The 13,722-nt window shown below is 41.2% G+C and overlaps 1 protein-coding gene across 9 annotated transcripts in view; it reads right to left on the reverse strand.

The window, feature by feature from the left end:
- Nucleotides 1-1,600: 1,600 nt before the first annotated feature.
- Nucleotides 1,601-13,722, reverse strand: part of GJC1 (gap junction protein gamma 1) — a 42,778-nt gene continuing 30,656 nt past the window's right edge. For all 9 annotated transcript variants that reach the window (XM_069076143.1, XM_069076146.1, XM_069076141.1 and 6 more), the window contains 2 exons: nucleotides 9,335-9,410; nucleotides 1,601-8,022 (listed from right to left, as the gene is read on the reverse strand). In XM_069076143.1, coding sequence (XP_068932244.1) covers nucleotides 6,824-8,002 — 1,179 coding nt within the window. In that variant the 5' untranslated portion in view covers nucleotides 8,003-8,022; nucleotides 9,335-9,410 and the 3' untranslated portion in view covers nucleotides 1,601-6,823. The remainder of the gene's footprint in view (nucleotides 8,023-9,334; nucleotides 9,411-13,722) is intronic.

Here is a 13,722-nt window from a genome sequence, read left to right on the forward strand (position 1 = left end):
GAGTTAAAGATAATGCTAGCAAAAAATGCTTTCTCTTCAGGGTATGCATCTCAAGGTTCTATTATGTTCCTTTTACTTGGATCACATATTTAAGATCAAAATACTTTCTGATAACTCTTTTTTGGTTAGAGCCAAGGAGGTTTGGGCAGCTAGCTGGTGCAGTGCATAGAGCACTGGGCTTGGAGTCAGGAAGACTCATCTTTCTGAGTTCAAATCTGGCCTCAGACACTAGTTGTGTGACCCTTAACGTGTTTGCCTGCTGAGCTCCTCCCTCATCTGCAAAATGGGCTAGAGAAGGAAATGGCAAAGCCACTCTAAGATCTTTTCCAAAACCCTAAATGGGGTCCAGAAGAATTGGGCATAACCAAACAACAAGGAGGTTTGAATACTGGGGAAGAATCTGAAAACCCAGATAGGAAACTGGTTCCTGTTCTCAGCCCAATTGCCAACTGACACTTTACAGGGCTTAGCTTCATTCCAAAACGTCCCTTCCTAAATTCTGTAAATTTTTTCTCCAAATAAAAAATGAGTGAACTAATATGTACCATTTAATGAGATATCCATGAAAGGTGTCTGAGGTTTAAAGTATTTCCTCAGGAACTTCTGGGGCAAAAAAAGGTTTTAATTTTACAGAGTGCTTAGGAATTTACAGCTCTGACTCAGAACTACCCCTTGTTCTGGTTTTACAGCAAAATGACCTGGGAATATAGGAACATAGGAAGCTAATGGAATTAGAGTGACTCAAGGTGCTCTAGAGGCTTGTAAGACACTCTTACTCCATTGTGGTTTGCTTTTTTGGTCTTTTTATTAATTTTTTAACCAAATAAGGTTAGGTTGAGTCAGTTTTCTCAGAAGGGACCCATGACTGCCCCATCACTGTTAACTGTTTAGTAGCTCAAGGGAAAACAAAGAAAATGCAGCCTTTAAAGATGTGGAAACCACACCCCTCCCCCCTCCAAACCTCCCCCTTTCAACCTTTAACCTTTTTTTTTTTTTTTTAAGCAATTCGGGTTAAGTAACTTCCTCAAGGTTACACAGCCAGTTATTTCTGGGTGTGGTGCTAAGTACCTGAGCCTGGATTTGATCCCCAGGTCATCCTGACACTGGAGCTGGTGGTCTTACTCGCTGTGCTACTTGGCCGCCCCCTTAACCTTCTTCTTAGAGGAAGAGCCAGAACACCACTGCCAATCCTTAACTGCACCATTCTAAACTGGCCAGTCTGTGGCTGACCAGACCTGCTTATCCACAAACCTCTCTGAGGTAGATGCTCCAAAATTTAACCACTGAAGAGGTAAGGAAAGAGATAAGTGATAGGAAGCTCTGACCTTCTGGCCCCTCCCCTCTACATTTAAACTCCATCCTCCCACCAAAGATCACTTCCTAAATCATAATGCCCCAAGCACAACAGCCAGCCATCCACAAGGCCACCTAATTCTGAAACTTTTTTCCTCAGGGGATTTTCTGCACAAGCATTCCCACTGAGATCAACTTACCAGGAACACTGGAGAGGAGAATGTGGTCTCAAATGCTATGACTAAAACCATTAAGTTCTTGGCGGCATTGTTTTATACAAAGAATAGGGAAAATCTGAAACACGACATTTTCCGGCAGCTGGATTTTTAATAGGTTTCAAGTTTTGGAAAAAGATGCACAGACCACAAATGAATCTTCTAAACTGTATTTGGAACTGACAAAACATTCTTTCAAAAACAAAACCTTACTGGAGACGAATCCCTGGACACAGGGTTTGCCTCTGACATAAAGCTTTACATTAACCACAGAGAGAATAAAATCAGAAATGTGTGATCTTTGGTACTGGAATGGATAGTTCCCCGGCTATTCATGCACTTTCTAAATAACTAAATAACATTAGGTCACTGGTTAACTTAATTGGGTTTTCTGTTTAAATTGCCCCTAGGAAGTTGGAAATCCCAGCTAATTTGGTTCAATATTCATTTGCTAAGTACAACTATAAATAATTAGTGCCTGAGGTAGAGACTTCCATGAAAGGCTAGTTACAGAAAACACGATTTAGTACAATAGGGGAAAAGATTTCCAATCTTCTAGGAAGCACACAAGCAGACATGGCTTATGGCCCTTGCTCAATCAAAGCAAGTAGCCTCATCCTGAAAAAATATAACTCCTATTTTGATTTCTGTAGGGATTTTGGACTGGAGTTGAGAGTGATTTTCTTTGGTTGCTTGAATTCTCTAACACTATATATAGTTTTGCTCCTTCAAGGAGTTATTATTACCTGTGAACATGGAATGTGCATGAATGAAACCCATTTAACATAACAAAAGGGAAAGAGTTATATCTGGGCAGCATTTAAATTGCATTTTAAGGTCTCCATGATGTGCAGACAGAATGAATGACAAGCACACTCAGCTTGATGATTCCAAAATCTAATAGGGCCAGTAAATCGAGAGAGATTACTGGCATGAATGAACTGGGATTGCCAAACTTTCAGCACTGTACCGCTTCCTAGGTTATATCCCTCTATCAGGGCTCTATTTTTTTGGGGGGAGGGGGGAATGGGAAGAATTTTCTCATGAGATTACATGATTAGAAAAGGGTAAAATAAAAAACATTGCCAAGTTCAGCTCATATTCCACAGGAGTCAGGATTCTATCAACATATAAGGTCCGCTTCCTAAAAGCAAAAAGATCATGGGTCATTTTAACTGAGCATAAATGTAGCCACAAACTACATGGGATATCAAACAGGTGAAGGAAAAATCCCTCTATATCTAATGCTTTATACTTAATCACTCACAGCTGCCAAGGGCCCTGAATCATTCATTACCCTCAGGTAATTTCCTCTGTCACTTAGAAAATCATTAGGTAAACATCTTATCAAACGTCTTTCCAAAGGGGAAGGTGAAGTCTCTTTTTATTGAAAGTTAGCTGCCAGTATTCCCCCCCTACACTTTCTTATTAACTGCAGATGCTGTTCTTTGAAAGGGGTGTATCAGAATGTAATGAAGAGAGCACAAAAGGTGGAAATATCAGCACCTGGTGGGTGCTCCCAGGTAGAATGCTGCTGATTACATAAAACCCTTTCTCAGAAAACACTGCTTGGGTTAATAAGGTTTCCCAGGTCTTTTAAAAGGCTGTTGAGTCCCATCACCTGAGGTGCTGGAGGGACATTTGGTTATCATTAATCAATTCTTTGAACTGCAGGTGTGTTTTACAATTCAAATTCCAGACTCCAACAGATGACAAAATAATGGTAACAATAATACTTGGTCCAGGTGTCATTAAAAGTTATCCAGAAGCTCTGCTGAGACCAATCCTCACAACATCCCTGTGAGGTAGGAGAGAGAACAGCTACTTTGCTTGTTTTACAGAGAATGTTACTGAAATTTGGACAAAGAAACAAAATGATGTGCCTAAGGTTACAACATGAAGAAATGCGAAAGGCAAGGAACTTGATGTTGGAATGGGAGCCACAGGTCCCAGGCTGGGGTTTTAATGAACAAATCACACACACTCTTACCTCCTCCTTCATAAGGGGAGTGCATGAAGATGGTGGAGGCAGGTAAGAGAAACAGAGAAATAAATAATTTACTCAATACATCCAAAGCTTTTGGGGAAAATATAGTCACTGATCTCTCTGTCTGCTCCAACTGTAAGAAACACCTTCAGAAAGGTAAAGTTTATCATCACTGAGGGTAATTCTACAGTCACAGGAACAGTGGCTTCCAAGATCTTAAGGTTGCTGAATGAACAACAACTATAGAACCAAGTAAGGTTCTTAAACCTTATAAGGCAGTAAAATAAAATAAAATAAAAAGCATTAGCATTTAATTAATAGGAAATTCTGATTTTTCTTGTGTTAGCTTTTTCCTTCAAGTCTCACCCAAGAAAAAGGCTTCTTAAATGTTTCTCTGATGAGTCTCTTCCCAACATGACACTTACAATGATGTCCAAACAAGGTGAATGCTGCACTAGGATAAATGCAACCATGCTTCAAAGACCCCAGTTCCTCCACTCTACCAGTCCATCCTGCCATCAGGGAAGCAGTCCACAGAAGGATGGAGCAGGTTTTTTAAAAGGTCAAATTCTGAAGTTCTCCAGCAATATGAAAAAACAATCAGAACGGCCTGTCTGAGCAACAGAGGCAAGTATGGAATCTTTAACAAGCTAAGAAAAGCTGTAACCAGGCTCCATGTTAAAGTAAACAAGTAAACTGAGCAAGAAATGCCTTAATTCTATTTTTTTGTGGGCAATACTGTTGGTGGTCCAATGTTTAGTGGGTTAAGTGGGATGTGAGTCCTGAGATCTTCTTATAAATCTGAGGCAGCTGGGACTCTGCCCAGGACATACAGGTAGGCTCTTAGAAACACTGAATTGTTGGAATGGTTTGGACACTTCACACAAGCAAAAGCTGAAAGAAAGCCTACTAAGAAAATAGGTACCAAGTTATCAGGAAATTCATCTCATACACAGAGGTGGAGAGAGGAGACAGTGAGTAGTTGTGCTGTTTCCATCTAAGACATTCAAAGTCATCCACAAAACCATCAATGAGGGCATTCAAAACAGAGAACAGTTCTCAACAAAACAGAGAAGAACCAGAGGCAGGATGGGTGCATAATGAACACTCCAGGCTTCAAACGTCTTTGCCCAGTTCTTGACAATGGACGCCCTTTCTCCCCTGACTGATATTTTCCCCTGGCTAAGCCATCCTGCTCTTCTCTAGGTTTTTTCCAAAATTCCTCCTTCTTCAAGTAAGAGAGCTACATGGAGCTCTACCATGCCTCCAGGTTAGTGAGAGATGAATTAATTAGAAGCAATCCTTCCCAGGCTAGGCTTGGGAAGCTCAAATCTTGCATATCTTCTTAAAATGAATAATGATACATTTCCTTCTTAAGTTTTTGCTTCCAAGGAAACAGTGTGGTTATGTTATTTATCTGTGATGTATCTATGGATTACATTTCCTGAATATTCTCCTTCTGTTCTGCTTGGGTTTATTTTTGGTTTAAGATGCCTGACGAACCCAGAACACACTCTTCTTTGCTAAGCAGAAAAAAAAATGCACCGTAAAAATGAACATGAATGGTTAGAAGGTAATTCACATGTTATGATATGTTTTAGACTGCAATGGGGAGAAACAAAAACCCATTAAAAAAAAAAAAAGGGAGGGCTTGCTTCTAGGATTTCACATCACATGACAGCCAGTTGGCAGATCTTAGGAGTTACATAAAAGGAAACTGGCTTTGGAGAACTTGTGGCCTAGAGGCAGGCCTCTAGGTGAGGTCCAAATAGACATCTCTGTGGAAATGATCCACTAGAGAAAAAGTTCCTTTATTTTCCTTTCACTACCATGCAATTAAAAAAAAAAAAGGTTGTATGTCCTTAGACAAACAATGTGAAAATGCCAGAAGGCCAACATTTTTACATGACCCAGTGCTAAGATAATCCCCCCCAAAAGGCTAAAAATGCACATAAATTATTAGTATCTTATAAATAGGACTGTCTCCTCTTACCAAAAAAAAAAAAAAGTACCACAGGCTGTAAACATGGAAAAGTCTTCCCTTTTGCATTTACAAATGCCAATTATTTGCCAAAATATCCAGAGTACCAGCCAGATTAGTATTCTGGGCATATATCATTCTCCCTACCTGGCCAGGGTTCTGTGGCCAGTTAGAATCCATGGACCTCAGACTCCAAGCTCTCTGGTCTTTTGCAGCCTAAGTAACTCTAAGTATTATTCACACAAGCATGGCTGTTTGTACACTTCCTGCTAATATATATAAAAAGGGAACTGTTTATTACAGACTTCATGAGAGGCCAGCCAGGAGGGAGACTTAAGGCAATCCAAACAAGGAATAATTTCTTCTCCCTGCTTCCATAGCCCATTTTTCAGGTGTTACTTTCTGACAAAGTAAGCTTACACTCCCAGAGAAGCCATACTATCCAGATGTAGGCAGCCCTCCCTTTGTGCAACAGATGTGGGACTAAAAAAAAAAAAAAGAGCTGGGTAATTTAAAAAAGGAATTGGATAACATACTATCTGCATTAGCCAAGCTCACTAACTGTTAAATCTTTTCATAAGTGTAGCACTCCCCACTGCCCCACTACTTTACTTCATTTCTTCTAACTCAAACTTTTCATCTATTGTTTGTTTCAAATGGGACACACCTGTACAAGAGGCAGTTTTGAGTATCTGGATAAGACCAATTGGATTGTTTCTGTTGGGGAAGAGGGAAAGGGAAAGAACTTGGCCCACAGTGCTGCAGGGTTTTCTTTTCATATCTGCAAACTCAGAGCTTCTCCTTGTCCTTCTATAACTGAAGTCCTCCCTACAGCATGAGGCACTTTTATTAAGAACTGCATCAATTATAACTTTAAACACATGGCAAAAGTCTGCTGACCAAAGTAATAACACTAGCCAAATGCTAGGCGTTATCTATTACAGCTTTTTTCCTTTAATATAAAAGTATAACTGCAGAGGTCAAATTTACAAATACAAAAGAAAATTATCATACTAAAAATGTACCATAATACTGTACATAAAAAACTGTTCAACAAGAATGATTTAAATATATGTTCTTTTCCAGATCTGGAAGACACAAGGGTAAAGTTCTGCAACCGTGTTATTGCTGAGAACATGTGCCTGGGAACGCTTTGTTTCCCTTCTCTCCCACTCCCCAGTCTCCCCCTCCTGGCCCCAAGTCCCCTGAGCTCGGATCACCGGCCAACATTAAACCTCCCTGAAGATAACCAGAGCCAAATGTTTACTCAATGGAAGTCATTATTCAGTGAGCCACTTGCTGCTTACCCTAACCGAGGAGAAGCACCAGTTATGAGCCTGGCCAGGATTAAATCCAGACAGAGTTCTTCCCATCCCCGGATTTGCTACTGGCACTGCTTTTGTTGGAGCCAGCTTTGGCCTTTTTTTCCCGGGGGCAGTGGCGGTTGTTCTGGTGGTTGTAGGCCTGGATGGCCAGATCCAAGCGCTCCTGGGCCACTCTGATTTCTCGCTGCAGCATCTCGAGGTCTGCGGGAAGGTTCTCCTCATTGCTCCCATACTGCTGCTCCTGAGCGATGTTGGCCTTGTTCTGTTTGTAGGCAATCTTAGCATTGGACAGTTCTGTGTACTGGATTTGGTCGGGTTTGACCACAATGTTATAGCCAGGTGGAGCAGATGGAGTATTCCAAGTGAAAGGATAATTATAAGCACCTGAATCTTCCAGTTCTCTCCTTTTGCTATTTAGTGAGTCACGTATAGTCCCAAACCCCAAGTGCAGCATTTCCCAAATGTTGAGGATCAGACAGAGACCTGTCACACCGTACATTATCAGCAGGAAGATGGTTTTTTCAGTGGGCCTAGAAATGAAACAGTCTATTTTATGAGGGCAGGGGACTCTGCTACACACATAAAATGGGCGGACCTGGAAGCCGTACAGAAGATACTGCCCCACCAGGAAACCCACCTCAAACAAGGTCCTTGCTAGCAACTGTAGCACGTAGATTTTCATGAGCCCATCTTCCCGAATCCGTCGCCGGCCATCATGCTTGGGTTTAGGCTGACTCTGCTCCTTGTTTTCTTTTTCACTTTCTAATTCCATCTCTGGGTACATCATGGGGTCTTCCTCATGGTCCTCCTCGGTTTCCTCCAGGCCCCGGTGCTGCTTCCAGCGCATTGCATAGGGCTTGCTCCGTGCTGCCTTCTTGTCTGCCTCTCCATGCTCCATCTTGGCAATCTTGTGAATGGCGTAGCCCAGATACATCACCGAGGGGGTGGCCACAAGGATGATCTGGAACACCCAAAAGCGGACGTGGGACAGTGGAGCAAAAGCATCATAGCAGACATTCTCACAGCCTGGCTGTTCTGTGTTGCATACAAACTTGCTTTGTTCGTCATAGTAGATGGACTCCCCACCCACAGCAGTGAGTACGATCCGGAAGACTATCAATATGGTGAGCCAAATCTTCCCCACAAATGTGGAATGGTTGTGGATCTCCTCTAATAGTCGAGTCAGGAAGCTCCAACTCATGGTGACTGGATTGGCTTACCCTGCATACAAAGGAGGAGACCTCAATAGTGAAATCTACAAGTGTTTAAAAACTTGAAGAAATTCACCTCACTGGGAAGGACAGAAGGACTACCCTCATCCTGCTTCAGGACCAGTTAATCTAAACTCAGGGAACACACATTAAAGTGAATCATGCTGCAAAGGGTAGTTTGCCCTTCATCCCCACTGGCCAATTCAATTCAGTTCAATCATAAGGGTTTTACATTTGAATCAAAATGGTTTTATGTGGTTTGGATGGTTCTAGGTCTTGCCTAGTCTCTAAATTATGGAGTAATTCCAAACTCCTGAGTCAGGCTGGACCAGAACTCACTTCCAACTCTTTGGTCCTGGTCTGCCCAGATTCCAGAAAACAGTATTAGGGATGGCATGAAACCAGGCTAATCTTAGGAAAGAGAAGAATATAGTGAATTCCCATTTCAGTATTCTATTCAATTTTTGGTTTTTGAAGGCATCTAGAATCTGCTAAGTTCTACCGAGATCTTTTCAATATTGATCATCAGCCAAAAGGTAACTGCCAGATGATAAATTCTTTGGCTATGCCAACCCATGAAACAAAGATCTTTGTTGTTCATTAAATATTACAAACTTAACACCATCTGTTTAACACTTAAAACAAGGGTCTAACTGCAATGGTTACTTCTATCCAATATGGATACAAAGGATCTGAGTTCTTAGAAAAGACAACAGGTTTCTTAACAAGACCTCACTCCACAGTAAGTCAATTAAAAACAAACAAATTATATGTCCTTTCAGGAGCAGCTAAAATGTGGGACCAGGCAGCAAAGTGTTAAGGGGAGTTAAGGAAATGGTACAGCTGGAAATCATTAGCAGCAATCAAAAGTTGAAATTTAAAGACAAAAAGAAACTAAGGGGAGACTCACCCCCTCTGCACCTCCTGGCTAGCCTGCCTCATATGGCAGAATCTAGGAACCTGGTTTTGTTTAAAAGTCTGCAATAATTAAGTTCAGCAACAGATTCTATGGCTATTTAATAGAATAACAGAAGCTGCATGCAGATGATTACATTTAAACTGTAGTTTCTCTGTGGATATTAAGTCCACTGAATGGGATGGCCCATTTGAAATTACTAAACTGTTTTAAGAGAAAAGAGAGAAGAGTTTTCCTTAGAAAAAGCTAGTTTTGTTCAGAAATTTTTAGACTGATTGTTGGAATACAAGTGAATGGATTTTTAGACTGACTGTTGGAATACAGGTGAATGGATTTCTGCTCCTTCTGGTTACTGATACTTTCTTTATCCACCCCACTCAAAGGAAATCTGAACACACATTTTTACCTGTTAGCCAGAACTTCAGTTATGCAAAATACACTTGAAGAATGAATGTTTATCTTGCAGTTCTTCCAGAATCCCACTGAAAGGAAAAAAAAAAAGATGACAAGAGAGAGTCTTAAGTCTCCTTCCATAGGTGACAGTGAGTTATTAAAATGTCATATTCAAAAGGCACAAGGAAACAAAGTTTTCTTTATACCCAAAGCACTAAAAATGAAGGCCCTGAATTACAATTTGAATGTTACATTTCTCTCTTTTTAAAACTGAGGTAGGATCAACAAAACAGCAGTGAGTTATATATACTCTTTTGACACAGCAATCTGTGAAAATATGACATGAAAATGAAATATTTATGAGAAACAGAAGCTGATCAACTCTGTCATCCATAGGAAAACATCAAAGCAGAGACAGTCCCAGCTTATTTGAATCAGGTCACCAAAGGAACCATATGCATCTTTATTCTTCACATTTTTGGACAATTCTACTACTTGTTATAAACAAACATGTCATGTTGGGCAATAAGCAGCCAAATGATTTACCTAATACACCCCCTAGCTCTTTCTCTGTCACAGAAACATTTCCCAACAGAAGGCAGCTGGCCTGGTTCCCCCTCCTGCCCCTGCTAGCCCCCTTTCCTGGCCAGTGAGTTCCTCATGGATGCCATGGTCCTCAGGCCTCCTGGAATGCTTCCTGCAGTTCTCCTCCCCTCCAGCAGAGAGAGAGCTTGGGCTACTTTCATCCTCCCTGGGCCTCTGAGTCACCTCTCCTAACCCCCAAGCGGGATCTCATGTCACTGGAGGAGGGGGTGCCTCACATCACTTGTACCCTGCACTACTTCTCATCCTTCAGTCAGTGAATGTTTATTAAATGCCTACTATTTGCCAGGCACTGTAGAGAAACCCCTATAGTCTGGAGCAGAGACTGAACCTGGGGTCAAAAATTTGGTTTATTAAAAAAAAAAAAAAATCAATAACTGTTATCGATGACCAGTTTCCTTTGCAATCCTTAGTATTTTGTTTTATTCATTTTAGCATATTATTCTGAGAAAGGGTCTGCTGTCCTCACCAGCACTAAAGGAAGTGGTCTACTACACTACAGAGAGAAGTTAAGAACCTCCGACTGATTTAGGGAGCAAGCGGGGCTGGAGGGTGGATGAGGCATCCAAGCACAGTGGCAGAAGAAGAAAAAGCCATTCAGGATCTGGCATGACCCATCTCTGAGCCTAAGGAACCAAGAAAGCTCAGGCACCAAAAGGGTGCCTCAAGTTCAGGGTTCAGAAATTAAAGATGAAGGCAAGGCCTAAAGACCTGGATCAGCAAGCTTGGACTCTTTACAACTAAAAGTTAATGAGTGAATTTTTATCAGAGAACTTGGGCCAGTCCTTTAGCTTCTTGAGGCCTTCATTTCCTCATCTGAGCTACAAGATCTTTGAGGCCCTCCCTCACAGTTCTATCATTCTATGGCTGCTGGAGGTCTGAACAAAGCATGTAAAGAGTCCCAAGGACTTACTGTAAAAGTTAAGAAATAATCCTGGGCTCAGACACTTAACACCCACCCAGAAACACCTTGTAACCTTGAGCAAGTTACTTAACCCCAAATTGCTTAGGGGTGGCCAGGTGGCTCAGCGAGTAAGAGCACCAGCTCCAGTGTTGGGATGACCTGGAGATTGAATCCCGGGCTCAGACACTCAGCACCACACCCAGAAATAACTGGCCGTGTAACCTTGAGCAAGTTATTTAACCCTGATTGCTTAAAAAAAAAAAAAGTTAAGAAATAGAAAACAGGAAGGCTTCTGAATGATTTCCAAAGGCCCATAAAGAGGTTAATGTGGAAGAAAGTTTCCATATTTCTGACATCTACACATGGAAGAAAGTTTCCAAAGTTTTGGCAACTACATTGAATGTATGTGACTATCAATGTTTCCATATATGGGAGAGGCAGTAACATTTCACTGAAAGAGTCAAGAGACCATGGCTCTATCCTTGACTCTGTCACTAACTTGTTGTGGGATACTGGGCAAGTCACTTCCCCCTATGGGGGGGGGGGGGGTGATTCTTCACATGCAAATAACATTAGGGGGCTAGACTACATGGTTTCTAAAGTAACTTCTTGCTCCAAGGATCTATGACTTTAACTATGACTATATAGAAACTGAAAAGGGATTAAGTCCCTTAAACATCTAGGGGGAGTTTGGTGGGTGCCCTTTAAACTGGAGTACTAGAATGCTACAGTCAAATAAACCATCATGGGAGCAAGCAGCTTTATCATGGCCCCCACTCTATTAGTGGAGTCAATCCTACTTGCACTTTCAGGCACAGTCTCCCATCAAGGGCCCCCAGCCTTTCTCTACTAAAACCACACACTGGGAAGAACCATTTTAATTATCTAAATGTGAAGATAGCAGGTTTCTAACAAAGCCCTCTAAAAATGCTGACACCTATACACAGGGTCCTTCCCATATTGCCAAATTTCAGCTATGGCAATATTCTTTCCTTTTAAAAACTATTTTTAAAAAATACTACTAACTCCAGTAAGCCATCAAACAATAAGCCAGCAAACATTTATTAAGCAGCTAGTACATACTAGGCACTATGCTAAGTGCTGGGGATACAAAGACAGAGTCAAATAGTCCCCATCCTCAAAAATCTTACGTCCTGGTGAAGGAGACAACATGTACATATGTAAGTATATGTACAGACAAAGCAGGCACCTGCTAATCTTGTTTAGGAAAATAAGAGAAGCTGGGGATTGGGGTTGGGGAAAGACAGACTGGGAAAGGCCTCCTAGAAAAAGCACTTGAACTGAGTCTTTTCTCCCCCATTTTATTTGTTCTGAACTTAACAAACACCAACTAAAATGGACATTTCCATGTACACTGTGGAACAGAAGGGTAGGATTGCCCATGAAACTATGAATCTTTTACGTAGAACTTGCTTTTGTTTTTAATTATTATGATATATTCAACACATACATTTCTACCTGTCTCACCTGTTTGATTCCTTTTAGTCTTACTTTTGTTTTCTTTTCATTTTAATCTCTATTGGAGGGGGGAACATATCCCTAATTCCCCTCCCCTTGTATCCTTCCCAGTTGAAAAAAATGACATAAACCTTTTAACAAATATGCACTGTCAGGCAAAATAAAGTTCCATGTTGGTCATGTCCAAATACGTATGCCTTTATCAGAGGTGGGAATAATACTTTATCATTGGCCCTCTGGAAGAGCTGTTGTTTTTTGCATTGATCAGAGCTGAAATCCCTTATGGAGGATCACTCTAAGAAGTAAAGGTGAGAAGGGAGAGCATTCCAGGTGTGAGGGTCACACAGTACCAAGACATGGAGAAGGGAGATGGAACTGGACCAGAATGGCTGGAATGTAGTATGCCTGGGAGTAGAGTAATATGTAAGAAAACTGGAAGGAAAGGAGACAGACCAGTAAGGAGAGCTTTACATCAACAAAGTTTCTATTTGATCCTAGGGGTAACAGGGAAAATACTGGAGTTTGAGTTGGGGGTGACATGGTGACACTCAAACCATAGGAAGATCATTTTGGTGACTATTAGAGTGGAGAAAAAGGAATACATATGAGAGATGTAAGAGCTAGAATTAATAACATGGCAACTGATGGACATGTGGGGTGGTAGTGGGAAATCAGGGATGATTCAGAGGTTGTCAACTTGGATGACTGGAAGGTGGTGCCCTCAATTGTAATAGGAAAGTTCAGAAGATGGGTGGGGTTAAAAGTAAAGGAAATGAATTCTGTTTTAGACACACTGAGTTTGAGTTGCCTTGTGGGATACCTAGTCGGAAACAAACAATAGACAGCTGGTGATTCAGAACTAGAGCTCAGGAGAGAGACTAGGGATAGATATATGAAATATGAGAGTCATTTACATATAAATGACTGAATCCATGGGAGCTGATGAAGTCATCAAGACAGAATATAGAGAAAGCAGAGAAAGCATTTCTGGACAGAGACTATGGGGGAGAGCAGCAATCACTATTATTAATATATGTGATATGAATGTTATTACAGGAAAGGAGAATGAGCAGGATAGGTAGGAATAGCACCAAGAGAGCAATATCACAAAAACTCATAGATACGAGAGTGTCTGGGAGATGACAGTGGTTAATAAAGACAAGCTATTGCAGAAAGGTCATACCACTTGTAGTCCCCAACCTCTCTACAGAGAAAAGGAAGCATGTTCCATCATCAATCATCTAAAAACAACATTGGTCAATGCATGTGATATGAATTCTATTGTCTTTTAGTGTTGTAGTCATTTGCATGACGATAATCACCGTATATTATTTTCCTGATTCTTCACTCTCTACCAGTTCTTCCAAGTCTTCCCCATTCTCTTAATTCCTTGCCCCACAATAACATTTCATCGT

Source organism: Petaurus breviceps, unplaced genomic scaffold (assembly GCF_028583685.1).
Source record: "Petaurus breviceps papuanus isolate PSGF00001 unplaced genomic scaffold, PetGlider_PUasm1.0 90925, whole genome shotgun sequence".
Lineage (NCBI taxonomy): Eukaryota > Metazoa > Chordata > Mammalia > Diprotodontia > Petauridae > Petaurus > Petaurus breviceps.